General features: G+C 56.3%; 1 protein-coding gene across 1 annotated transcript; it reads right to left on the bottom strand.

Annotated features, from left to right (window-relative positions):
* Positions 1 to 229: 229 nt before the first annotated feature.
* Positions 230 to 22,578, bottom strand: TFAP2E (transcription factor AP-2 epsilon; the record flags this gene model as incomplete). The annotated part of the gene is made up of 8 exons (XM_084497160.1): positions 230 to 1,673; positions 2,038 to 2,179; positions 5,004 to 5,122; positions 5,362 to 5,590; positions 8,111 to 8,326; positions 21,613 to 21,664; positions 21,975 to 22,421; positions 22,552 to 22,578. The coding sequence occupies 8 exons, from the start codon at positions 22,576 to 22,578 to the stop codon at positions 1,385 to 1,387; spliced, it is 1,521 nt and encodes a 506-aa protein (XP_084353286.1). The 3' UTR covers positions 230 to 1,384.
* Between the last annotated feature and the right edge of the window lie 5,037 nt (positions 22,579 to 27,615).

Below are 27,615 nucleotides of genomic sequence, written 5' to 3'. Positions count from 1 at the left end.
CCTGTCATTCCCTGAACTTTCTATTTGTTGACTGCACAGCTCAGTCAAACATCAGCCATGGAACTGAAGGAATAGTTAAACAGATTTAAGAAACAATATCAAGTACAACCGCAGAGGCAAAAGGATCCTGGTTCACAAAAACGATGGAGGTGTTTTCTTCAAATAAAAAGAGGTTTATTAAGATAATGAGAATGACAATGTGGTGTGGGTGTTGTACATCTATTGCAGCATTAAGAGAAACAACAGCAAGTACAAAATCCTGCGGAACTTCTATAGTCATTATTATCACAGCCTATCTTGTCCATGCTACAGTTTTGTGTATCCAAAACTTCATTCCCATTTCTAATGGCAGAAAAACCAGAGACTTTCATCTTTCAAAAACAAAACAAAAATGAAACAAAATAAAACAACAAAAAAAAAAGATTCAATTCGATATAAATAACTCGCACTGGACATCTTAAAACTTTCAGATTTAATTACACATAAATAAATATATACAGATTTAGAACAGTTCAGTTTGGCCTGGTTCAAGTTCTGCTCCTTGTGCTTTATTAATTATAATTATTATTATTATTAATTTTAGAAACTTCTGTGCTGTTATCTGTAGGTTGTGGAGTTGTAATAAGTCCCGGGTATGACTTAACCTGCTTTATCCCCTGCAGTAGCAGTCGGAAGCTCTCCGTGGTCGGTTCCTGCCCTGGGAAGGACCAGGGTGAGGTTTGTTCCTCCCCTCGTGGCACGGCTCAGGGCTCCACGGCCCTGGGAAACCCACGTGGAGTCTGTCTGAAAACTGTAAACGAAGTCTGAAACTGCTTCAAATCCAAAGCAGTTCTGCTGGCAATTTTCTCCTGGCCTGGCTTTAGGGCTGGTGGGGAAATAGGAAGGTTTCCTCCGTGTCTGCCTGTTGAAACCAGCTGATAAATCCAGGTAAAGCCAGCGACCCAACTCCCTGCCCTCTTCTGCTCGTTCCTCTGCTTCTTGCACTGAGGAGGCCTCTTCTCGCTCTTCTCAGAACAAATTCCTGGAGCATGTCAGGATTTCGTTATGGGCTTTCAAAAAAATAAAATAAAAAATGAAAAATTGCACATGACTTGGCTTCCTGCATCCACGATTTAAAAGAAAAAAAAAAAAAAGGCAAAACCCAAAAGCCATAAAGCTGGCTTATTTTCTCATTCTCACTACGTCCATTAGAGTTGGTTTCTTCGTCTTAAATTCTTTAAATCTTTTCTCTCTTCTCTTTGTTCGCTTTACGAGTTTCATCCCGAGTTCAAATGTAGCAGTTCAGAAAAACGCTGCCCTGGGTCTTCGTCCCCCCGAGCAGCGTTTAACCTTCCTTTTGCTCCCAGGGAACGCTCCCGCCGGGCAGAGGGAGGGAGTCAGCGCGTTATTTCCGATGCTTCACTTCCTTTTCTGACGCTTTGGAGTCTCCAGCCGTGTGCCCGTTCCCTGTGCTGTTCATGAACATTTTATCCAGCCCCTTGAGGGACTCCACCAGGTAGTTCTGGAAGGCTGTGAGCGCCGCACAGATGGCCGGACCCCCAAAGCCGTGGGTTATCAAGCTGAAATGAGTCAAACAGCTCTGGACACCCGGCTCTAGGATGAGGGAGGGGCGGCTGTTCCCCAGCGGTGAGCGGTCCTGGGCTATCAAGTCTGCAAACTCTTTACAAATTTGCCTGCAAGAGAAAGGTTTGCGTTACTATAAATGCTGCTGGAAAGCTGCGGGGGTGTTTGGGGCCTCTTTTCCTGCTCCTTGCACAAGCTCCAGCCTGCAGAAAGCCCCTGCATGCAGCCCAAAGGGCACGTCCAGCAGTGCCACGAGGTCCCCTGGGGTTAGGTTAACCTCTCCCGTGTAGGAACAAGCCCTTCAATCCATGCTAATTATTCATCTTTCTGCACGTTCTCCAGGTGTGGCTGTGCGCAGTTTATGAGGCCAGAAAAGGAAGCTTTCGGGGCAGAAGAGGAAGTTTTTGGGGCTAACGCCGCCCTTCCCTTGCAGGCTGCGTGTACCTGCCATGCTGTGGCCGGGTAAGTACTCACTTGGTAGCCAGCAGCATGTTTTTCCTGGTGTGGAGCTCGGTGGGGTCAGAGTGCTGTCGGCACAGGTACTCTGCTGCTGCTTTGGCTGGGAACTCCGTTTCGCACACGTAGCCGAAATCCCGGGCCAGGTGGACGGCTTCACCTACAAGCAGGAGAGATTGACAAGCTGCATCAACACCTGTGTGAAAGGGAACATTTTTTATAGCAGCCTCAGACATCTCACTGACATGGCTCACGGGACTGCAGTGCTCTCCTTTCTCAATCACCACCCAAGAGCCCTCTCCACCTTTGGCTCTCGAGCTGGTGCAGAGACACCACTAAGAGTTTCTTGCACCCATCCGTAAAACAGGGAGTCCACACAGGTCCGACTGAACCATCACCACCTCTAAACAGAAGCTGGTCCCTTCTTTTGATAACTTAAAAGGCATCAAGCAGGTGGTGGCTGGCGTTGGATCAGGATGTGTGGCTCACTAAGCTGCTCTCCTCCAAAAGAAAGAACAGCAGAGGTGGTTCTGACTTGGCCCCTTCCCTTGCTGTATCTGTCTCTCCTCACGTCTTCCAAAATTTCCTGCTGCCCTCTCCAAACTGAGCAAATCATAGACTAGTCCTAGAATTTTAAACAGGCTGGAGGGTGCAAAGCAACCTCAGCCCTGTTACTGCCAGAAAAAAACAAGGGTGTGAGGATGGAAGGAGCTGAAGGAAGGTGTTTACGTCCTCCCACAGCGAGCAGGGCCCGCGGGCTGGACGTGCAGGCAGCATATCCATCACCCCCTGGAAATGCCCACCCATTGATGAAATTGATCCATCTCCAGGCGTCCCCCTGGAAGTAATCAGAGCTGATGGCAATTGATCATGCCCAGCACCCGAAATCCTGGTCGGGCAGGCAGAGCTAATTTGACTTGCCCCCTGCTGCTCGCATGTATTAGGCCATCCATCCTGATAGCATTAACCTAGATCCCACCACAGCTTTCCCAGCTCCCAGAGCTGGCTCTGTGAAGCTGTGTCACGGGGAAAGTGTCTGTGCTTTCTACATACAGCTGATGCTTTCCACTTTCTCTCTTCTTCCAAAGAAGCGACGGATAAGGTAAACCTAGAGAATTGGAGCTGCAGTTGTTTGTATGTTAGGAAACAATCAAAACACACTGGCTGCTGAAAAACAGCTATTGTGGCAATAAAAAAGGACTGGATGTCCTCGTGGTGAGAGCCAAGGCTGGAGCCTGGATTTATTTCCTCCTATGAGTGTGTGGGAATGGCTCAATGTTTTAAAGGCAATTTGGATGCTGGCTTAGAGAGGCTTCAGCAGAGGGGACAAGTGGGCTTGGAGACAGGAGCCTGCAGCCTGCCTGAACACGTGCCTCTTTCTGAGAACTTGGGCATGCTTCTGAAGTTGAGATACAGCCTTGCTGCCTGTCCAGACCCATGCTGGAGCTACCTGATGAGGCAGAGGCTCAAGAGATGGCAAGAGTTCCCTAAGGAAGCTGTGCTACCTGCATGCTGCCCTTGTATTGCTCCCTGGAATCACAAGCCCCCACCCTCCCCCATCTATACAAACAGTTTTGGGTCTTCTGTGTAACAAAAAGTATATTATTAGCACTCAAAAAAAAAAAAAAAACCTAGTATTTTTTAAAAATGAACAGACATTTGGGAAAACAGAGGGGAGAAAATATTAAAGCAAGGCAGCAAACATCCAAGAAAATAAGTGCCTGGTGCATGGAGGGACAAGCCAGTTTCTGTGTGCTGGGTAATGACAAAGCACTGACACCTTCCTCTGCATGAAACATCTCCCAGTACCATAACACTTACGTGCAGGAGGAAATTATATCCATCAAGCACACATGGCGCCACTCTTTTATTTACTATGAGCTGGTAAGCAGCAACCAAAACATCGGCAGCCACCTGAAATCAAAATGTACATTTCTTCCTTCCTTTCTTTCTTTCACTCTTTTCTTTCTCCTCTTTTAATGGAAATCAGCCTTTCATTCAGCACAAACCAACTGCCCCCAGTAACAACCTCCGCCTAATGAAGCGGGTCATTTAATTTGCTGCCAACAATGGAAATGATTTTCTATTCAGAAACTGCAGGCAGCTGCCTCCAACACGCTGGGCTCGAGCACAATGGATTCCGGAGCTGGAAGGGAGTCGTAGCTGTCACTGCATTTGTTTGTGTCCCGTGCCCTTTTCTCCAAAGACCACATCGTCATTTCCATAGTGCGAAAAGTAGGAGGGGAGCAAACGACCAGGCGGCTCCGAGCACCTCAAGCTGCACAGCACCTTTGCTATAGCTGCACCCAGCCCTTAGCACCATGGGCTGAGCCACCGCAAACTTTATCTCCACCTGCAAGCCCTCAGAGCCGCGTGGCATCTCCTCCGTGTCTCGTTTGTCCCCTGCTGTGCCAGCAGAGGAGAACCTGGCTCCCATATGGGGCATCTTTTAGGGGACACAAGGCATCAACCTGTGCTGTGCAGCCCCAACAGAACAGGTCGGTGCTGCCCAGGGACAGCCCAGCCCTTGGGCACGATCACAGCAGGCGATTTTGTGGCCCGAGAGGGCACGTGGTGCTACAGGATGACTGCCAGGCTGAAACCCCAGCAGCTTTATTCAGGCCTGTTTGAGTTTGTTTGCTGTGATCTTGATTAAGTTTTACCAAAACTAGTTCCCAGAAGTGGCTGGGAAATTTAGGCAGGGCCAAAAGGGAGCTTGCAGCTCTGATGTTCCACCCAGTTCAGGTCCCGAACACCTTTTCCAGCATGAGCCATGACTGGTCCGACAGAAATGTCTCAGTTTCAGAGGACAGACGTGTTTGAATCAGCAGGGAGACTTCCACGGGGATATTTCCAGTCTCGGTCGCAGTTAGTGGTGACCACTGCATACTTTGTTTTAAGTGTTCTCGGTTGTGGAAAGCTGCAAATGAAGGGTGTTGAAGTTTCGGCACTCCCGTCTCACGAGGGAGCGAAGAGGCTCTTACCTTCCACCAGCGAGGTCAGCAGGGTGACGTTTGCAGCTTTGCGCCTTCCCGCGGGTAGGTTTAGTCCGATTTTCTCTAGCCTTTCCCTTAAACACCGACCCCCGTTTTTTGATTTTGCCCTGAAGAGAAAGGAGGAAAAACAACTGTGATGTAATTAAGGTTTAAAATGATCATTATTCCAGTTTAAGCTTGTAGGTTGGAAGGGAAAGCAACAAAATCCTGTTCTCGGTAAGCCACACACCCCCAATTTCTCTTCTCCACTAACATGGGATGTAAACCCCGGTGCAGGACACCCAGCTGGCTTCGGAGGCATCCCCTGCACAAAGCAGGGAGCTCCCGGGAGCGCCGTGCCCCTTACCTGCGCAGGACCCCGCCGAGGAGGGAGGCGTTGAGACACTCGGGGGGCGAGAGCCGTCTCTGCACCTCCCCGACCGTCACCTTGTACTTGGAGGTGGAGCTGAGCAGGGAGAGGCGGCCAGGCACCGAGCAGAAGACCTCGTTGGGATTCGTCACCCCTCCGATCAGGCCGTCTTTGTTCATGGACAGGGTGGGGATGGTGGTGCCGTTCGCCTTCGAGGGGATGGGCACTGGGAGACAAGGAGGGGAGAGAAGGGGAGACGGGGGCTGAGATGCCGGAGCTCGGGAAGCAGCTCGGTGGCTGCCGGCAGCTTTCTAGCAGCCAGCACGAGCGCTGCTAGCCGGAGGTGTAAGCGTGGCTGCCGGCGATAGCTCGGGTTCGTGTTCTCTTCAATGAAGGAAAAGAGAGAGGTGGGGTTGATGAAACCGAACTAAAAAAAAAAAGAAAAAGAATGGAAGGAGCCCAGGCTCTGCTCTCGCCTGCTTTCCCACACCTCCCAGCTCTAGTGGAATTAATCCCGGGGTTTCGGGTTAGTCTCCTGGAAGGCTGAGGTCTGCCCACAGCATCGGGCTGCGCCTGCTGCCCTGTGTCCCCTGGTGTGGGTGGCAGCGAAGCACTGGCCCTTCGCAGGGGTGCACGTTCCTCTCTCCTGGCCTGGGAAGCTGCTGCATCCCTCCAGCCTCCATCCCCAGGGCTCAGCTCCCACCTTCCTGCCCTGCAGAAAGCCAGGGAGGTGCCGGGAGGGCTGAGCACCGTGCCCGTAGGAACAGGGGAAAGGCTGCAGCTTTGGGATTAGCCCCACAACAAGCCGCAGCCCTAAAATCACATCAGGCCGGGCTGAAAGGAAGCTTGAGCCGATCGAACGCGATTAATCCAGCGCAAACTTCCTTTTGCTCAATGGACAGGAGTCGGTTAGCAAAGAAATGAGGCAGGCAGTGGTGAACACAGCACCACGCCGGGCCCTGGCATGGCACCGGGCTGACACGGGCACAGTTTTCCCATACGTCACCCCACTGAGAAACGGTCTGAGACGCAGTAAAGGTTTATAGGTTCAAACTATGGCTGTCGCCCGTGCCAAATCTCTTCTGGCTTTCATGTTCTGAAATTAATCACCAATTTACCTCTGGAAAAAAAAAGCAAGTTTTCAAAGAATCCAAAGGGGACTGCAAACGCCGTCGCTCCAGATCATTTCAGCCCTGGCATTGCTTGTGGTGCCTTGGTAATGGAACAGCTCGCGTTCGAGTAATGCAGCAACGAATGCCAGGGTGAGATGTGGGTTTAATAAAGGAAATACGCATGCCCAAAATGAAACAGAAAACCCCCAAATTAATTGGGAAGGCTACGTAGACTGGACCTGTTAGTGGACTCTTACAATCAGCATATTGTAAATAGAGCTCAACAACTTGTTAGTGTGGCAATAAAAAGCAGCACATGGTACATAAAAATGGCTAATGTTTTAGGGCTGAGAGATGGATGGAAATGAGCTAAGGTACATTAAGTTCCCTCTAGCATGAAACGTGGGCAAAGTCAGGGGATTGAAGGGCAAGGTGCTGGAGTCGGTAACTGCGGGGCTGGCATGTGCCACGACTGTGGCTGGCTGAGGGATGTCAAGGGAGGAACAAATACAGGAACATCACCGCTGACGGAGGAAACCAGAGACATTTCCAGGAAGCAGCGACTTCAAAGTTTTCTCTCCCAGGCCCAGAACAGGTTATATTTGTCTCTAAATTACCCTTGAAATAAAAAGTCAGAGCATGTTTTACAAATATCCATGCAGTGCTGCGAAGGCGTGTGTCACGGTAGGGCCAAGCACCCCAGCACGTGTGGCTCCTGCTGCAGTGGGGCCACCCCATAACCAGACCCGTGGGGACCCCTGGGTTGCTTGCTGCACCAGGTATTTATCAGTGCCTGCAGTGCTCTGCATCCTTTATACACTCACACATCTGTGCATGCCTGGAGTCATGCAGTGGTGTTACCCGAGCCTGCATGCATGGCCGGGGACCTGCGGGCACACACCAGGGGCCGAGCAGTCATGCAGGAGAGGGGCTCATGCTGCACCACACATTCCCATGAAATGTGGCAGCTGGGAAAGGAGTCAAAGCTCGCTGGCACCAGCAGCAAACACCCGAACCTACGGAAAATTGGCCTGGAGATCAGCCAGGTGGCACAGCGGGCACGTGCTGCGAGGGGGTGGCCACGGGGACAGGACACCAGGCAGCACGGGTGGGTGCTGGTGCACAGCAGGGTGACGGCAGGGGGACGCAACACTTTGGAAACATACTGGCCTTTGTGGGGATGACCCTACGGTCAGACACAAATCCCCCTGGAGAGCTGTAACCCAGAGCCCCCCATGGTGCAGGTGATGCCCTGAGCAGCCGGACCACCCTTGCTGTGTGCACCACGGAGCCACGGGAGCACCGGCACCGAAGCGCCCGGGCTGGACCGTGCGTATCGGCATCGCTCTTCTGCCTCGAGGCCAAGCTGAGAGCACGGCCCCATCGCCTTTGGCACGAGCATGCATGGATGGGACAAGGGCAGAGCTGGCAGCACGGCACACCAAATGGCAAGGGGGAACGGGGCGGGTGGCAGCCCAGCATCACGCAGGCGTTAGCGGCAGTGCTGGAAACCGAGCCCGGCCTCTTGAGTCCTGTAACAGTGCTTCAGCCATTAGACAGTGTTGCCTCAATACAACAAGAATAAACATAGCCACGTTCGCCATTAATTATTAATTATTGTTATTTGGCCTCACCTGCTGTTTGCCTGGTCTGATCTGCAGCTTGTTTGCCCATAAACATGCTGCAGGAGGGAGACAAGCTACCATTAAAGCCTGACAGCTTTGTTTCCTTGGCTTTGGGGGAACCAAAATTGTCTCTTGTCATCTGAGTAAACCAAAAGTCCCCCTCGATCTTCAGTTGCTGCTTTCCCGTTCCCGCAAGCAGCAGGTGATCGGAGCACCTGAGCCAGCCTGCAGACAAGAAGGAAGCATGAGACCGGTGCAGGCGCAGCACCCGGCGCAGCGCCCGAGCGCGCCTCCTGCCCCGGCGTCCTGTGGCTGCGGGCAGGAGCAGGGGACGCATCCAGCCCACGGCGGGTGCATGCGGGAGGCTGAGCCCTGCGGGCAGCACCCCAGGGTGCCCGGCACGGCATCACCCCTAAGCTACGGTGCAGAAAAAGACACGGCTGGGGCAGGGAGGGGGTGCTCACCACTGTTTCTGGGCACCGCGCAGGTGGGATGTGAGGGGAAGCGCTCGGTGCCGCCGTCTCCGAGAGGGGTCGTGGGGCAAAGCACAGAGCTGAGCCCCCCGGGGGGTTTGCAGGCGGCACAGCTGGGAGCAGAAATGTCACATTGGTGTCACCGCACTGGACGCCCCCTCTAAGGTCTCCTGGGGTTGGGCCATGGAGATACCTGCCCTTAGCTCCAGGGATATCGCTCTTCCCTCTGGTCCCCATCACCACATGTGACCGGTCCCTGAAGCAGGCAGGTACCAGCTTCTGTCTCGGGCAGGCTGGGAGCACACCCACAACCACAGAGGATGGAGTTTGGGACAGAAACGTGCCCCACAGGCTGCTCGATCCTACAGGGATGGGCCCATGCATCACACACAGACCAGCAAGGGAGGACTTGGGTGCTTGTGCCCCATCCATGGGGGTGCCCACACGTTTGGCCCCCTCCAAGGGGCAGCTTGGGCACAGCTGAGCCCACCCTATCCCACCCGGGGCTTGGTTTTCAACAAGAAATGTTCAAATGTGTTGGGTTTTTGATAAAACGAGCCGCTGACTTGCCAGCGGGGTTGTTGCAGCCCAGGGAGCTGGGGAAGAAACCGAGAGCCAGGGGTGAGTTACGAGAGAGCCACAGGGATGTGTCTGCATGGGAGAAAGGGGGAAAAAATCCTTCTGCTCCCCAAAACCCCTGGGTCATTGAGGCTGGGCTGCTGCCCTGCATCCCCTTAAGCTTTGCTCGCCCTTTCCTGTAGCCACAGGTCTCTCTGCTCTCCATGGGAGGGTTTTTACTCTGCGTGTTGCTTAGCTCAGATTTAGGCTGTTCCTTCTAACCCAACAAATCCAAAGGGTCTTGCCCCCTGCTGCTGACCCTCAGCTCCTTACACGGAGGGGAGCTCAGCTGCTGGGGTCCCCCGACAAAGCCCCAGCACCGCGCTTCACCCCAGTGAGCACCCCAGACTGGGAATGCTGCTGCAGGGCTGGGGAGTGATGGGGCTGCAAGAAAACACTGCTGGGCTTTGCAGGAGCATCCCGGGGATCCAACCAGGAGGGAAAAACTGAGTTTGAAACACGGCTGTGCTGACAGGGCCCTTTCCCCAAGACCTCAAAGAGTTTCCCGCGGCTAATCCCCAGCCCGGCGCTGATACAGGACCTGCTGCTTGAGTCATTGCCTCGCTCCCGGTGCCTCGGTGAGCTGGCTAATTACTGCAGCCGGGGAAAACTGAGGCACAGAACAAGTTAAATCATTTACCAAAGAGCAGGCATACGAGCACGATCTGAATGCACGCATTTCTGGTCTGTGGGAATGCTTTTATAAGCAATCCGGGCTTTATGGCACTTCCTAAAAGTTGGGCAATAGCTACAGAAAGCTGATTAGGTATGTCCCGGTATGTCCCCTGCTTCCATAGCACCCAAATCTCTTAAATGCCCTGGGATAATGCTGTATTTGCCACTGCATCCTCTTGTCTCACGGTGCCCTCGCATTTTGAAGTCTGCTGTTGAGGACGTCCCAGTGCCAATAAAAGGTGTATGAGTTCTTGCCGAACGTGGGAAGGAAAACGATCCTAATTTCTTCTGTGGATGGCCACAAGAAGCGTTCCCATGAGGCTCACCACCTCGCTGCCTCCTTTCAGGTTGCAGGGGAGGTGCCACTTGCTGTGCATTGCGTGCACATCGCAGAGTGGCACCGGCCCTGCCGCAGCTCCGTGGGTAGGCACGGCTTTGTCTTCCCTTCAAGCCCAAACAGCTTCTGATCTCCTGTCAGAGAGGCTTTTTTTTTTTTTTGTGCTGACTTGTTTCTAGTTGGTCTTTTAAGCACCCTTTGGGTGTAGCAGGCAGCGGCGATGAAACTCACACAGCTCAATTTGCTGTGGCGTGAAAACTCCTGATTCAGAGAGAGCGATTTCAGGGTAGCTCCTGGTTTCCAAGCACAGCGAAGGCTTCATCCCTTCTCTTGCTGGGTGCATCCCGCTGCCCTGCAGTCATCCTCCAGCCTCCTCTGCAGCCAAGGAGTCTCTCTGTGGCACCCACGGGTCACCTCCACAGCTGGGGCTCCACCGTCTCCATCAGCAAAAAGGAGATACCAACATCTACCTGGGACGGATGCTGGGATACACAATTAACACTGGCCAAGTGACCCCTGGGTGGAAGATTTCTCCTGACAAGAAGCCCTGGGGTGGGAAATGCAGCCAGCAGGAGGTGGTCCGGTGCCTGAGCACAGAATGTGGTGATGCTTCTTGGAGTAGGGAGGCAAGCACTATGGGCACAAGGGCCCAGCAGCTCCAGGGATGTAACTGGGGGCCAGCTCCGGCTGAGGTGTCCTGGGAGGAAGTTTCTGGTCTGGTTTGCAGAGGTGGGTCCTGTGGCTTTATCATTCCAGGTACAAAGAGGAAGGAGCACAAGCAGCACGCTCTTCAGGGGCTTTTACCCAAGGAGCCCGAATTCCCTGCCTTTCCCTGGGGAGTTTGTGCACAGCCAGACCCACAGCCTCATGCTCTGCTGCCTGCTCACCCCTCTCCTTCCCATCCACATTAACAAACTGAAACTACATCCCATCTCCTGAAAATGGCTACTTTTACCTGCAGACAGCCCCTTCCCACCCCATGCAGGGTCTGTGCCCGTGGGGACATCACCGGTCCCGCGGCTGCTCCGTGCCCCTACACCGATGCTGACTGCACCCCGCCAGCTTTTTTTGTTTTAAGGGAAAAGAGATTTTACCCACAAAAAGAGAAAAAAAAATGAAATACTGACTCATTCCCATTTGAGAAATGTGCTGTCTGCTTGCGAAATAGTTTGTAAGCAGGAGAATTTGTGGCGCTTGGAAATCAGATTGCTTTTCGCGCTATTATTTGCCCGGTTCCATTTCCAGCCAAAGCTCAGGGTGCTGCGAGGGGAAAAACAAGTCCAGAGGGAACATGCAAATCGCTGCCGTCTGACAAGGCTGTTGTCTTCCTTCCCGGGGTACATTACAGGTAAATCCTCCTCCTGAATCCCTGGATGTTGGCGCTTTTGTTGCGACACCTCTTTTAAGGGCGGGAGCGTGCTGGAGCTTAGATCTCATTTTAAAGCGCTATCAGGTAATGTCTCGGGAGCCCACCTTGTAACTCAATTTCACATCTCCAGCCCCAAAAGCATCTCAGCACCGCAGGACAGCTCCGTGCCAGGGACACTAGCACCCCACGAACCAATTTTGGCTGCTCCTTGTTGCAGTTTCTGGCGTTTTGCCTCCCTGCCTCTCGTCGGCAGCAGGCGAGCCACGGGCATCGGAGCCCAGGGATGGCACCGAGAGCCCAGCCCAAATTTCGGTTCCCTGCAGCTCTGCCCAGCTCCAGGCAGTGTGGGGAAGCCTTGGCTGGCTGGGAAGCTGTGCTGGTGGGCAGCCCCTGATGAAAGGTGCTTCAAAAAAGGCACAGGGTTAGCGCCGTCTTTCAGGAAGAGCGCTCGGCGAACTCATCTAGCCTTACTTTGAATGTCTCTGATGTAAATTATCCGACCGAGATACATACATAAAGAAGTGGCTGCGTGTGGGTGTGAGCCAGAGGCGACTGCTCCTGCCGTGGCTTTAAAAGCCCTGTTTCGGCGAGGAGGTGCTGCAGAGTTCAGCTTCTTCAATTTCCTGGTGCTTCAGCGCAGAGGTATTTATTGATGGTCCGGGGAAGGAGGTCAGTGCCATCAGCTATATTTCAAGCCCGCAGTCTGTAATTATCCTTTCTTCCCAGAGGGGATTATACAGGTATTTTCTTTATCTTGAATGCACAACCCGAATCGAGTCCCCATGTCAAAGGGAGCCTCTCTAGGAAACGCTGTAATCGGCTCAAAGGCCTTTTCAAATGGAAGGATGGAAAGAATCTTGTTTTTTATCTCGGGGCTTTGCAGATTGCTCGGCCCTGATAGGGAAATGGGGCTGGGACCCTCGAGAGGTGAGGGAGCAGAGGTGCAAGTCAGCAGCCCCAAACCATTCCCACGAGAAAGGTAATCAGGAGAGGTCCCATGCCTATGCAAAGCTGCCCCACTTAACATTTTGTTTCCAATGCAAATCAATACATTAAGTTACGAACTAAATTTTAAGGTGCCGTGTGATATAAACTGTGATTTTTCTTTCTCTTACAGCTGCTGAAGTGCCTGCTGTCTCTCACCGGGCACTTGTCTGTTTCTGGGGAGTTTCAGGCCAGATTGAGGAGGTTCAGCCTCCCTGGGGCTGGTTCAGCATCTCCATTAAAGACAGCACCTGGTTACACATCTTTAAAGAAACAGCCAATCCACAGAATAACCAAAATTATTCACACACACCTTTGCAAAACCACCTTCAGGACTGGGGAGGGGATTAGTAACCGATTTGCAATTAATTATTCCAGCTCTTGCATTTCCCTGCTTTGCCATTTAGGCACAACTCAAGCTCAGATGCTCTTGTTCAGAATCTTTCATGAATTTGGGAAGAGATCACAGTTTGTTGGGAGTGCCACAAGTTTCCCTGCTGGGCTTGGATTTGGGGACTGCGTCGTGCTGTCGGGGGAGCCCCAGCAAGCACCTGAGGAAGCAGCCTGGATAAAAACCTCAGGAAGCAGCATTAAAGATTAAAAATCCTCCTAACTCATCAAATCCAAGTGCCCCAAGCTTCCCAGAAATTAATGAAAAAGGATTTGGATGCTGCTTCTGAATGCTGAAACTTACTTGCAGATATTTTCTGCCCATGTTTTCTGCTGTTCACCGGCAGAAGTGCTCTGGCAGTGCCATGCCCTGACCCCTTCTGCACCTCTCCCTGCCACATTTACAACATGAAAAGTCAGTGCAGGGATTCAGATTATTTCACTTCCCCTCCCAATTCCGTATTTTTTTTCTGAATTTCCAGCTAAGCTCTTTGCCACCTGAGCAAGAAAAACAACTATTTAAAATTCGGTTCAATTATTAACTGCTCTGGCCAGATCTAAGACTCTGCCTCTTTTTGTATAGAAAAAGCACATTTCACATCACAGAAATTACACAGGTAGGCAGGAAAAAGAACCGGGAGGCTGGATGGCTGTAGGATTTAAGTGAGAGGAACTGGAAATCTGCACGGCTCCATGCAGCCGACAAGGAAAGTTTCTCATCAAATGTCGCCCCAGCAGCGATCGCTCCCGCCTGCGCCCACTGCACCGCTCTGCCCCGTAGCGTTCGGCATCACAGGTTTATTCATTTAGCTGCACAAACTCCCATTACATTTTGGCAACCGGTATATGGGATCTTTATGTGTTTAAACAGTATAATCCATTTTACAGTAACATGCTTGAGAGGTTTTCCCTGTATTCCCTATAGGAGCGCCTGAATTTGTGTGGCTTGGATCTACATAATCTAAAAAGGGAGAACAAAGATGCTGTGTCTCTTGCAAACGGCGGTGGATCCTGCGTAAGCCATGGTAATGTTGCTATCAATTTGTTAAAATGTATTTAGATTATTGAGGGGCATAAGACCCTTCAGCAAAGATTAGACATGAATAATAATAGGAAAATACTTCTCATACGGAACTCGCTGCCAATCCGCGGAGCATTTGGGGAGGTTTCCATTTGATTCCCAGACCGCAGCAGCGCACAGAGGTCAGTTCACCTGCCCTTTTGGAGTCACCGGCTCACCTGGGGAGAGCTTTTGGGGGAGACACCACTTTGTGGTGTCACAGTGAAGCTGCTTTTACCTGCCCTGCTCAGGGATGCCCTGGGATCTGTAAAGCCATGCACTGGTGGCAGGTTGGGCCAAGTGACCGCATTGCAGCAAGGTCGCTCCCGGGTGCCAGGACGCGGCGTGGGGACACGTGTGTCAAGAGCCCTCTGCAGCAGTACGGGGACTACGACAGTGCCAGGGGGACCCAGGGGAAGGAGCAACAGCAGAATCCTGCAGGGAAAACAGCTCTGGCTGGCCACAGAAACAGCAGCAGGAGGAATCGAGCTGGCCATCGGGACGGCACACATCCATACCCAGGCTGCTGCGGTGCAGCCTTACGGTGCCTGCAAAGCCTCTGATGTTTCTCCAACGATTGCCCCAACCCTTGCTAGCCTGGATCTGCTTGAGCTGGGTGCTTGGAGCAACCTGGACACCTGTGCTCAGATCCCCCGCTCACACCCCATCAGCCCCAAGACTTCAGCCCCGCTCTGTCCTGGTGCGCGCCCCGGGGATGCGCCGTCCCCACGCAGCCACCTTGAAGGGGACAGCACCAGGGACACGGCTCCTGTCCGACCAGTCCGGAGGGAACAGGGCCTGACCCGACCCCTCACTGCCTGGCGCCTCGGCACTCGGGTGACTGATGCCAGATAAATGCCTGAGATAGAGGGCGGGGAGCCTTGGCCCCACTGGAATCCCAAGCACGCACCGCGGACACTGTGGGAGCTGGGGAAGGTGAACCCGCACGCAGCTCCCCTCGTCCAGCTCCGGAGCCACTGGCACAACCAAACGCTGCTGTATTTGATTGCAGAGGGTGGTTTGGGCTCATTTCTAGCAATTCTTCCTCATTCCCTACTGCTTCTCTGCTCTTCTCCTAGGAGCCCCAACATTTAACCTCTCCCTGAACCAAAGGCGATACCTGGACGGGGCAGAACTGGGCATGGAACAGGGCACGGAGCCGAGAGCCGAGCATGCAGCAGCTCCAAGCATTATATCCACACTTGCTAATTAGTTCCTCCATTAAGAATTAAAATAAACAAACACATGGAAGGACAGCAAGAATGAGTAATTCCCTAGGATCACACAGGAAAGGGTGGGATGATTTAGTGGTTACGGCACTAGTCTGGGACTTCAGAGAACCTCGTTTAGGCTCTTTAACTAATTAAGGCAGATTGCGCGCATTTTTTTTCCTGAGATCACATATCTCAGAACATTACTAAACAGGGAGGAATGGGCTGCCTTGGCCTCTGCTCCACCGTGGTTGCGGCGTGACCCCGGGCACGTCCCCGGCTGGCGGCACGGAGCCGGTCCCATGGGTCTGTGGCACCGTGGGTCTGTCCCACCGTGCCCCGTGGGCCGGTGTCCCGTGGGTGCTGGCCGGGCGCGTGCCTCCTGCACGGCCCCGGCTGCAGACCGAGGATCTCAGCACCACCTCCTCCGTGGGGTGTGCGTCACCGGGCCTGGCTTCCCGGCCAAGCAGCGCCCGGGCGGTGGCTTTTTGGAGCACGTTGCGAGCTGGAGGCATCTGCACCGTGGCTGGAGGGCTACGGGAATGGGAGCTGCTGAGCCCAGCAGCCAAAATGGGTGCTGGGGGGTCTTTGCCTGTCTCCCCCTGAGTCTTGTTGCTGTGGTATAGGGGGGATGCCCTGCTTTGGCCTCAGGCAGCATGCACAACAGGCAGGAAGAGAAGATCCATAGGGTGAGACAAGCAGAAAGGGCTGGATCGCGATATTTGGGGTGCTGGGCACAAACCGGAGCACAGGAAGAGGTCGCCTTGGTCTTGGCTAGGACCAGCAACCTGAGCAAGGAGCAGAAAATCTTGATATTGCACTAAAACACCCCCGGGGAAGACCTTCCCAGAGGCACTGAGTTTTCCCCAGCGAAGCAGCTGGCGACTGACCGTGTCCCTGCCCACAAGCAGCTCACGCGTGACCGGCTGCCACCATGTGCCACCGGCTCCCGAGGGCCCTTTGGCCCCCGAGCATGCCCGGCGGCTGCATCCTGCCCACCCTGACAAGCAGGGGCTGCAGCACCCGAGCTCAAGGCAAGCACTCGGGCTGCCAAAACATCCCGCAGCCCCCACAGCCGAGGCGTGCAGGAATCGCTCCTCCAGGGCCAGCCCAGCGCGGCGCCGTCCCATGGGGAAACCGCACCTGGAGTCCGGCTCCTCTTGGTTTGACTCCCCAGCCACATGCCAATAAAGCAACCCAAGCTGGCTTTTCTGAACCTACCCTTTCAGAGCTGCTCTTTACTTCCAACAAAGAAAAAAAAAAAAAAACTCATTTAGAAGCATCTAATTAAACAGTAAGTCATGACAAGGTACATGAAACTTGGAGATAACGCATGCCTGGGAGGCACTGGGAAGGTTGAGACAAAGCCCAGCGCCTCCACCGGTACCCGAGCGTGTTATCTCGCATGAACACACACCTGGTTTTATCCTGGTGCAATTATAGGACATTAAAAATATAATTTTAATGGAGGAACGGTGATCTGGCCGCAGTTCAGAGTGAAAACTTTCTTTCAAGTTTCTCTGTTTGATTAGCTGGGGCTCCTGCAGCGCGCGCATGTGTGCGCGAGGGAGCAGAGCCCGCGTCTGGGGGTGCGGCGGCGTTTTGATGAGCACCGCACCGCGCCGGCTGCGCGAGGGCTTGTCGAAACTTTAAAGCCTTTGCGAGCGGAGCTGAGGAAGGCAGCAAAGCCTCCCTCAAGCCCCGGCTTGTCCCGGGTGAGCCCCTTTTCCCACTCAGGACAACTCCCCCAGCAGATAAAGCTGCGGCGAGCAGGGGAGCTCTGCCAGCTCGGCGGGAGAAGCCCGAGCTCAGCACCGTACGTCTGACTGCCGTCCAAGCGCCTCCACCCACGTTTTGTGGACAGCCTTATAAAAGACAAGTCTTCGCAGCCCCAGGTGTTTTATAGGATGACCTCATTTATTACCTTTCTCATCGCAGGAAATGATGTTTATCTAATCTGCTGCAAGTATCGTTCTTTGGGGAGGTTTTGTGTTGTGTTTTTTTTTTTTTTTTTTCCCCTGCCACATCTGGCTTCACGCGACATTTCTTACAGCTCGGTTCTGCCCCATGCCGAAGCGGAGGAGAAGCAGCATCGGTCCCACCAGCCCTGAGCCCACACCAAACCCCGTCCTTCTGGCAGCCCCACGGCGAGACCTGGCTTCAAAACCTGCCGTAGCGAGTGGATCTAAGGAGCTCGGCCTTAGTCTCCCTCCTCTGCTGCATTCTTTAGGAGTGACAGCCACTTCTTGCAGTATTTCTAAATGTGGGCTCGGAGCACTCCGAGGCACAGCTTTCCATCTGTCCGTCCAGCATCCAGCCAAACAGGTCCGCGTTCCTGAGCAGAAACGCTAGCACTGCCACTCCGGAGCAGCTAAAAAGCCTCGGATGGAAATTTAAACGAGTCACAAACACGAGGGAGAGCGCGGCGGCCAAACCCTGCTGCTTCAAAGAGAAGCCAGAGGAGCCAGGTCCCCATCGGCCAGGCAGCACCCGTGGGTGCCCGCACGTGCCCGTGTCGGCTGCGCCCTGCTCCGTTGGTGCTCCGGCAGCAGCTTCCCTGCGAGCAGGGTGCAGGGCATTGGGGTTTTCTCTGCTCCCACTGCTCGCAGGGCCCCGTCTTGCCCCAGACCACCGGTCTCCATGCGCTGGCATCATCGCCAGCAGGACCCCGGTTGCGCTTTGGTGCTGAGGAGAGGGATTTTTGTTTTCCTTCCCAAAAGGAGGCTCTTCTGCTGAGCCTGGAAGGATGTCAAAGCGATGAAATCCCTCTTTATTTTATGACCAAGCTGCAGGGTTGGTTTCTTTTTTTTTTTTTTCGCTAAGAAGCGCAGTGGCGTAATGCTTGATTTCATAAATGGAAAATCCCTCTCTGCTCTCTCACACCAGGGCAGAAGCCGCACCAGGAGCTCCGGTGGCGGCTGGGGGCTTGCGGGTGGGTTATCCCGTGCTGCAGTTTGTCTGTGGGGTTTTGCACCGGGACATGAGCAGCTGGCCTGGGCCTCTAACCACAGGGGCAGCAGGTGAACGCAGCAGTAAATGCCTCCAGCAGCCAGAGCCTGCAGCAGCCGGAGCCCCAGACCAAACTTTTTCCGAGCTCGTTATAATGTTTTCAAGCCCAGGATAGTCCTGCTCTTACATAAATGCTTGGGGGGGGTGGGGGGAAGGAAAACCAAAACAAACCAACACCCACCAAAAAAAAAAAAAAGAAAAAAAGAAAAAAGAAAAAAGAAAAAAAAAGACAGAAAAACATTTCTGAAATACTTTTAAAAAAAAGAGGGAGAAAAAACAAATGCACGCACAAAAGATAATCAAAAAATCTCCACCGCCCCACGCAGGATTTTACCCAATTAATTCCCAAACCAAACTATGGGTTTGCCATTTGCTGTCCCAGTGCTGGGGGCAGCTCACCCCATATTTTTTAGGATCCCAAAGCCCCCGCTGTGGGGCTCCTGGCCCAGTGGCCGTGCTTGGTTTTTGCCAGCATCGCCAGATCTGCCCCCCGTGTCCCCAGTGTCCCCTGCAGGAGGTTGGGTGGCACAAATCGGGTCCCCGGGCACCGAGCGCTCCCCACTCGCCCACGGGCACTGCCCCCGGTAATGGGGCCACCAGGGGGGCTTCAGGGACCGGGGGCAAGGGGGGGACATTTCGTTGAAGCAGGACCACGGCAGCTCGGCAGCTCGTTACAGCGAGATTTATCTGCCTGCACACGCACGGCTTTAGGTCGGGTTTCTGTCCCAGGGCCGTACGGGGAGGAATTCAAGGATTAAGCAGCCCCGGTTGCGGGATTTGAGATCTCGGCGTGATTTATGATAAAAACGTCCTTTTTTTCCACCATTCCCCCAGCTTGGGAAGTGTACCGAGAGGTGCCCGCTGTCCTCCCTGCCTGCCCAGCTGCGAGGCTCGGGCTTTGCCCCTGGTTTATTTTTTTTTATTTTCTTAATTTATTTTTTTTTTTTCCAAGGGGGCAATTCCCGATGGCCACGGTGCCCGGGGCCACAGCTCGGGGCAGACACAGCCAGCCCAAACAGCCCCGCTCTTCACTCAAAACTAAATTAAAGAAATCAGGCTGAGGATTAATTAATCCTCCCGCTCCGAGCACGGGGCTGCGGCACTCGCAGCTCCTGAGCGCGGCTCCTGCACGCAGCGGTGCCCTGGAAAACGGAGCAAAACCCCCGGTCCTGGGGGGGGGCCGAGGCGCTCAGCACCACTCCCGACCCCTCCTGGCCCCCCCCCCCGGCTGCAGCCGCCGTTATTCCCGAGCTTTCCTTCGATCTCCTCACTCCGGTTTTTGGGACATCGCTCCCAGAGCAGCCCGGATGGGGAAGGGGGGGTGCAGACATCGAAATTTCAGCCGGGGGAGGCACGGGGAGGCCGGGCAGGGCTCGTTCCGGGGGGGTTGTGGAGCGTGGTCCCGGGCACCGGTGCAGGATGCGGCCCCGCACCGGGCCGGGGGTCCCCGCGCTGCCGCCCCGCTGCGGGACCCCCCCCGCTCGCCGCCGCCTCCCCGACCGTGCCGTGGCTCTGCCGGGGTCGCCGCTGGAGGCTGCGGGGAAAAGGAGCCGGGATCCCAAAAAATAATTCGGTTTTTGATGCGCTGAGCTCCCGTGGAGAGACGGGGAAACCCTGGCGGGACATGGCCCGAAGGCTGCAACCGAAATCTGATTGTTCTCCAAAACGCGCTTTATGTTTTGATTCAAACACGGCAGGCAGAAAAAAAAAAATAAAATAATAATAATAATTAAAAAAAAAAAAAAAGACCGGGAAAGACGAAGTGTCTGCAGGCACAGAAGCTGCAGACGGCTGTACCACAACGCCCTACTTTTCAGCCGGGGTTATTTTCTATTTTCTATTTTCTTTTGTTGTTTTTTCTTTCGAAAGAGGGAGCCTACAGGACCTTTAGGTACAAATCTGGCACAACAGATTCCCCGCAACAACAATTCCTCCCGACGAAAGAGGGAAAATTTCTAATTAATCGCACGTTTTGAAAAACGGCTGGGTAATAAAATAATATTAAAACGAGACTATAATTTCAGCCGGACCCGCAGCCAAAGGCTCCCACCGAGACGCGTTTCTAAACGGGAATTTAATGCTGCCGGCACCCCAAAAAACAGCCGCCCGGCGAGCACATCGGCGGCACGGCAGAGCACGCTGCAGCTTGTTGCGACCATCCCTCCTGCGAGGAGATTTGTTGAAATGCCTCTCGTGTGCTCTAATTAAAGCGCAAATAATTACCGCCCTGAACGCTCCGCCGAAACGCCGTGGGATGGAGCTGGGCGCACGGACCGGCAGCTCTCACCCAAACGGGGCCGCAACGCACCGGGAGAGCTTCTCCCCCGGTCCCAGGCCGGTCCCGGGGAATCTGCAGCCACCGGGCAAGGGGAAACGTCCCCGAGCCGAGCCGAGCCGGGCCGGGTCCCCCTGCCCCGGGCCACTCGCCCCAGGCACCCGGCGACCCCGCACCGCGCCGGGGCGAGCGGCTGCGGCTCCGTTTGCCCGCCCGTGCTCGGGTCCTGAGGGTGGGGGCAGCCGCTGAACCCGTCCCTTTCACCCCCCTAATTTTGTAAAAAAATCCCCGAGAGCGTTTCCCGATGGCTTTGCCCCAATTATTTGCCCTGCCCGTTCCATTCGCCGCACGAATCGCTCGTGTCCCCCTCCTGCTCCCAGCAACGCCCCGGCGGAATTTTTGTTAGAAAATAAAATATATCGGGCGGAGGGGAGCTTATAAAATACATCGGGAGGGGAGGAAGGAGCTGGTTCCGACCGCGGGGTTTCGCGTGGAAGCCCCGGAACACGTCGGGGAGAAGAAGCGATAAATTCGGGGAGGTTGGCACCGGGGGGAGCCTGTCCGCGGAGCCGCTTCCCCGCTCCGGTCCCGGAGCCTCGGCAGCACAAAACCGATCTCGGCCCCGTTTTGTCCTTCCCGGGTCGAGCCCCGCTCCGCCGTGCCCGCGCTGCGCGGCCCCGGGGCGCCGGAGCTGCCGTCGAGCCCCTTTGAGACCCCCTCGGGGCTTCCCCCGCCAACCACCCTCGTCCCCCTGGGGCTCTCCCGTAGCTGGGGCTGCCCGGCCGAGCCCCTCGGTCCCCCGGTACCGGGAGGGAGAAGCGGCCCCGGTTCGGCCCGACGGAGCGCGGCCGGCCCCGGACAAACGGCCAGAGCCACCCGCCGGGCCCCACCGCTTTCGTTTCGCCCCCGCCGAGGCTCCGAGCGGCACCGGAGCCAGGCACGGCAGGGACCCCGCGCCCGTTCCTCGCCGCCCCGGAGCTGCCCGGTCCCGGCACCGTCCCGGGGGAAGAAAAAATAAAAAATAAAAAAAAAAATAAAACCGACGTTGGGGAGCCCCGAGGGCAGGAGCAGGGCCCGGGGGCGCGTCCCGCGGTGCCGCCGCGCTCTTACCTTTCTTGATCACGGACTGATCGAGCAGGTTCATCCCGCCGTCGTCCACGGCCTGAAAGCACCAAACCAGAGCCGTCAGCCGGGGGGGGAGAGCGGCGGGACCCGGTACTCCCGGTGCTCCCGGTGTTCCCGGGGCCGGCGGCGAGCAGGAACCGCTGGGACACGGACGGGCGGCCCCGGGAGCGCAGCGGAGCCGCGGCCTCACCCTCTCCATCGCCGCGTCCCGGTGGCTCCTTCCCGGGAACGGGGCGCCCCGGGGGGACGAACGCCCCGCGGCACCCCAAAGCGCCCCGTGCGCCCCCGTTCCCCAAACCACCCCGGCCTCCCCCCTTTGCCCGGCCTCCCCCCGGTCGCCCCAGTACCTGGATATCCTCGAGGCCGTGGTGGCCGAGGCCGTGGAGGCCCAGCGGGCCGTCGGGGAGGCCGTGGCCGCCGTCGGGGAGGCCGTGGAGAAGCCGGGGCACGGCTGGGTACTCCCGGCGGGGGTCGAGCCCCAGAGCCCGGTGGGTTTGAGCCAAGAGCCCGGCGTCGTCTTGCCGGGAGCGCTGGGGGGGCCAGGCGGGCTGTTGGTGCTGGTGCAGGGGGCTGAGAGCCGCGTAGGGGTCGGCGAGGTGCGGGTAGCCGGGCTCCTGGCCCTGCGGGTAGGGCAGAGGAGGCTGCGGGTACGGCGGGGGGAAATAGGGCGGCTGGAAATCGGCGGCGGGCGTGTGGCAGAGCGGCGGAGCCGAGCCGTAGGGAGCTTGGTTGAGAGCGGGGAGCTGCGGCAGGCGGGCCCCGGCCGGTGCCCCGGGGAGCCCCTCGGCGCGGTCCTGCGGCGGCGGAGACAGCGGCGGTGAGGACGGTGCCGACCCCCCCCGTCGGGTGTGGATCCCCCCACCACCACCTCCCGGCCCCGAATCCCGACCCCGGCCCCGGTTTGCGGCCCCGTCCCGCACTCACCATGCCCGGGTAGCTGTGCACCAGCATCTGTGCGGGCCCGCGGCGAGCCCCGGGCGGGCCGGGCCCCGGGGGCGCCCCCGTCTCCGCCCCTCTTTTACCCCGCCGGAGCGGCGGCTCCCATCGCCCGCCCGCTCCTCTGCGCCGGCCCCGACTCCATGCACGCCAGTTATAGCGGCGGGGGCGCGCCCGCCGCGCCGGGGGCGCGCGTCAGCGAGAGGGGCCGGGGACGCGCCGCCCGCTCCCGAGGGGCCCCGACGGCTCCCGACGGGCGGAGGGGGCGAGGGGCGGCCGGGGCTGCTCCAGAGCTGTCGGGCGGCCCCGGGGACGAGGCTCCCGTGTCCCCCCCCTCCTCCGTGTCACCCCCTTCTTAGGTCCCCCCCACCGCCCCCCCGGGCTCCCTCCGACGTCCCCTGCGAGCCCCCTCGGGGAGTGCCCCCGGCACGGAGCGGGACCGAGCCCCGAGGGCTGGAGGTGGGCTGGGGGTGAGGGCAGAGAGGCTGCGTTTTATTAGCCCGAGCGCGGTGTTAGGGCCTCGGTGAGACAGCGGCCGGGCCTCCGGTGGAGGCCGGGACCTCCACCCGACGGCAGGGCCCGGGGCCGGTCCCGCCGGGAGAGAGCCCGGGGCTCCCCGCGGGGCGCTTCCCTCGCCTGCCCGGCGGGGACCGGGGAGCCCCAGCGAGGGCCTGGGGCGAGGGAGAGAAATTTGGGGGCGCCCCGGGCCTGGCTGCTGCCCGAGGGGACGGGAAAGAGGGAGCCGGGGTGCGACAGAGCAAGGGAAAACCGGGGAGCAACGACAGCAGCGTGCGCCCCCTCCTCCGTCCCTCCCCTCCGCCCTCCCTCCCTCTTCCTCTTCATCCCTCCCTCTTCCTCTTCATCCCTCCCTCCTCCTCCCCATCCCTCCCTCTTCCTCTCCATCCCTCCCTCTTCCTCTTCATCCCTCCCTCCTTCTCTCCATCCCTCCCCATCCCTCCCTCCTCCTCCATTCGGGCCCTCCCTGCGGTGCAGGGCGAGGCAGGACCACAGCATCGGGTCCCTGCGCATGGCACCGGGCACCGAGCACCAAGCTGCAGGCACCGAGCACCACAACTGCTGCCCTGTCTGCAGCCGAGAACAACCCACAGCGATGCACGCACACCAGCAACACGCACAGGGCAGGCACACACACCCCCTGATGCTCTGGGGCACACCAACCCACACTGGTGCACGCTCACCCTTGCACGCACCCCACGCGTGGCACACGCTCGCACACCCCTGGTGACACACGGCTCCGTGGCACGGCCCTGCTCCCGCTGAACCCATCCCCTCTGTCCTCACCGTGCCTTTGCCGTGCTGGAGTTTCCATCCATGGCAGCGTGTAATTTGTGTGCAGGCAGAGAACAAACACTTTATCCTAAACTGTAACACACTGTGATGTGTGATAGACATTAACAAACACAATCCCACATTACATTTAATTTAATTCCACTCTTCCTGCCCCGAGCTACAGCTCCCTTCATTTTCATTTTTTCCTCTGAATTCCCACAACTCAGACCTCTTTGATTTCCAGGTTTAATTAACAATGCTCATTAAATGAATTTTTATTCATTTCTTTTAATATTACCCTGCCACCTGTCTTTAGGAGGCAGAGGCTGATCATTTATTCTAATTTATTTCTATTAAAGATGGCATTTAGGGGAGGGAGGAGGGCCGTGCAGGGGTGTCAGGGGCTGATCCATTCCAATCTCCTCACCCCCCCTCAAACGCTTTTCAGGGACGCCGCTCCTGAAAGTCCGTGTTTATTCTCCACCAGATCCGTTTCATTTGCTAGGAAAAATCGGATTGGACATGCTGCATTTCGCAGCTATGTTCCAGTTCATTCTGAAAGTCCCTCGCTCGTCTGGCCCGCACAATGCCGAGCCTTTCTCCGTCTCAAAGAGGTGAAACGGCGCAAAGCCCTCGTGGTGCGCGCGGCGAGCCGGCCTGCCCGCGGCAGCTCGGGGGGGAAGCCGTGTTTCCATCCCAAAATGAGGCAGGGCAAAGGCAAGCTGCAAGACTGATGGATGAAGGGAGGGGAAACCAGCAGGAAAAGCTGCCCTGGTGCCTCTTGGTGCAGCTCGGTGGCTCAGCACGGTGCTGGCACCGGTGGCCCCAGTCCTGGCCACCCCAGCCCTGCGCCCTTATAGTGGCTTTCTGCAGGCAGAAGGCAGCCTGGGAAGCACCAGTGGTGATGCCAAATCATTGTTTGCTGTCACCTGCTGCCCCAAGGTCCCTGGTGGGGCTGCTGGTGCCATGCATGCCCTGTCCCAGCAGCTGCCTGGTGGTGTTGCTGGCTCAGAGTGGTTACAGCAACTGCTGGGGGTCTCCAAAAGCCCCGTGCAGCTCCCACTGCTCTCCGCTCCTCAGCCTCCCAGCTTAAAGACCACGTGCACGTCCAGCTGGGCTCACGTTTTGCTCTGCTCGGTGTCCTCCATAATTGCTAAGAGGGATGTGACCCAGGTGGAGACCTGTCCCCTCTGCCCCAGGCTACGGGGAGCTTTTGGCACCAGCCTGGGCCCCGTCCCCAGCCCCAAGGGCCCACCGGTTGCGTTTGCACCCAAGCCAGAAAACTCTGAAAAACTGGTTTTGTGATGAAGGTCCCAGTTCTCCTTCCCAGGCAGGTCAATGTGTGCTTCCAGGAGTGTGCAAGGGGCTTGAGGGAGCCACCTTTGCTTCCAGGGGTCAGCAGTAAAAAAGAAATATGATGAAACAGGGTGCTAGGGGCACGGGAACAGAAATATGTGCTCACGTCTTACTGCCCCAGCCAAGCTGGACTGGTTCTTCCCCAAAATCTGGCTCCCATGGGCAGCTCAGAGAAATGTGGGCTGCTTCTGCCCCTTCCTGCATCCATTCCTAGGGAATTCAGGTGGGGAATAAAGCTCCTTGCCCCAGGATGGGGCAGTCGCTGCCCCCATTATGTCCTGCAGCTCGTGGGAGGGAGCTGCTCCCATATCCCTCCATGCAGCGACCTTCTGAAAGATTTCATTTTATTGCCAGTGCTTTCGGGATGCTACGGATACACACAGCAAGATAACGCATGCCACAGGAGGGCTCGCAAAGGCATTATGACATTTAAGCTGTCACAGCAAAGCGGAGTGTGCATCAGCTCCTCGGGGGCCTTATCCTGCTTGGCCAAGGCAGGGTGAAAAATTGGCTGCTTCCCGGCGAGCTGTGTCCCAGAGTGGCAAATGTACCAGGAGATAAAGCAGAGCTTGCTCTGGGTGTCGCCAGCTGCCATCCTGCTCCCTGCTGGGATCTCAAAGCGCCGCGGTGGAGAGGGGTCCGTGGGCAGCGGGTGCCATCGCCCACCTCTGGCACTGGAGGGTGGACCCCTGAAGGTGCCAGGTCCCGGTGGCAGGACCCCCAGCTGGGCTTGCAGAGCTCAGGGTGGCCCAGGAGTCCCCCCCCGCAGCCTTTGAAGCCTCGGCCAAGCTGCTGGCAACTGGGGCACCGAGCTGGGGCGCGCCAGGACCTGCAGCCGGGCACGAACCCAGGCGGTGGAGAGGCCTCTGCCTGCTGTGCCCGGACCTGCTGCCGGCTGCCAGGGCTCAGGGAAGGGAAATCAGCCTTTCAGGGGTGCTCTGTCCCAGCAAGGGGTTAAGGAAGTGGTGGCCTGGGACAAGAGGGCACTCGTCATTCTCAAGGCATCGGCACAGTGCTTCTGCTCCCATGTCCAGCCTGGGAGAGCTTCCCGGAGCAGCACCGATTTCTTTTCCTGTCCTCTGCCAGCTTGTGGCAGCCATGGGGTTGGTGTTTCATGGCACGGAGAGAAACAAGCATCCCGAGGGACATCGAGAGCCTCAGAAGGGCTCTGGCATGGACTTTCTCACACCTGGTGGGACTTGCCCTTGAACAGAGTGAGGTGTGGGACAAGCACAGGGTCCTCTCCGGGATCCTGCCCGTGGCTGAAGCCTGCTGCTGCCCGGCACGTGCTGAAGGATGACCTGGAGGACATCCTTAGGCCATTAGCAGGTGGCCTAATTGGGAATTAAAGGCAGCAGCGAAAGGCCTCCAGGTTTAGGGCTGCTCTGGTCTGGGACGGGATCTCTGCTGGGTGTCAGAGAAGCTCCTAGGACAGCCCGCAGGGACTGATGCCAACCAGGCCAGCACTGCTAACTTAGGGGCTGAGGGGCACGGGGAGCACCCTCCTGCTGATACAGGTGCCTGCCTCTTGTTAACACTAATGGTAGCCTTTTATTAATTGGAAGCCCACACCCTTTGACCAGAGGCAGAACAGCATGAGGGATGGGGGAACAGTTAAAGTGTTTGAATTATTTTTTTTTTCTTACAATCTGAAGTGTATTTCTGACTGTTCCAAGCACTGAAGCTCCCCGTGTTGCAGGGATGAGCTGTTCTTGGCAGCACGGGGAGGCTTCCAGCCCACGCGTGCTCAGAGTTACGCTCTTTTCCAAGTCCAGGAGCCTCATTTGCTTGTTTGGCTTGCTCTGCTTTCTGCTGGTAGCACCTACCTTTGTTTCAACTTGCATTAACTTTTCGGGGCTGAGCTGGAAAGATCAGAAAGATATTTTTCCCGAGCAACAGCAGACAGCAGACGCCTCCTCTCCGGTTATGTAAGGCATTTGCTTTAATGAAACGGTGAGTAAAAAATACGGTGTTAAGCAGGAATGCTCCCAGTGGCAGCCCTCTTCTCGAGACAACTCCTCGCTTGTTTTTTCTCTCAATCAGGCGATTCCCCGGGTCCCCCCTCCCCGTGGCTTTGCAGGCAGTCGGGGTCAGTGCCGTGGGTCTGTCCTGCCTGCCAGAGCCGGTCCCCGCTCATGATGCCTCTCCCAAATTGCTCTTAGGGTGACACCTGGTGGAAACGCCTCGAAGTGGCCGGCTGCAGCCCGAGCAGGGAGCTCTGCGCCGGGCTGAATCAGCCCAGCTCGAACCACCTCTCTCCATCCAGGCTGCTATTTCTGGTTTTTGTTTGTTTGTTTTTTATGCTTTTAGGCTCACAGGGCACCCTAGGGCTAAAAGCCCGGGCTGCAAAGCCAGTGCTGCAAGTGAAGTACATCATACATCATATACTTTTTTTACATCTGGCCT

This window comes from Aythya ferina (genome assembly GCF_964211825.1).
Source record: "Aythya ferina genome assembly, chromosome: 24".
Taxonomy (NCBI): domain Eukaryota; kingdom Metazoa; phylum Chordata; class Aves; order Anseriformes; family Anatidae; genus Aythya; species Aythya ferina.
The sequence above is the reverse complement of the archived record's forward strand: the minus strand, read 5'-3'. Positions and strand labels throughout refer to the sequence as shown.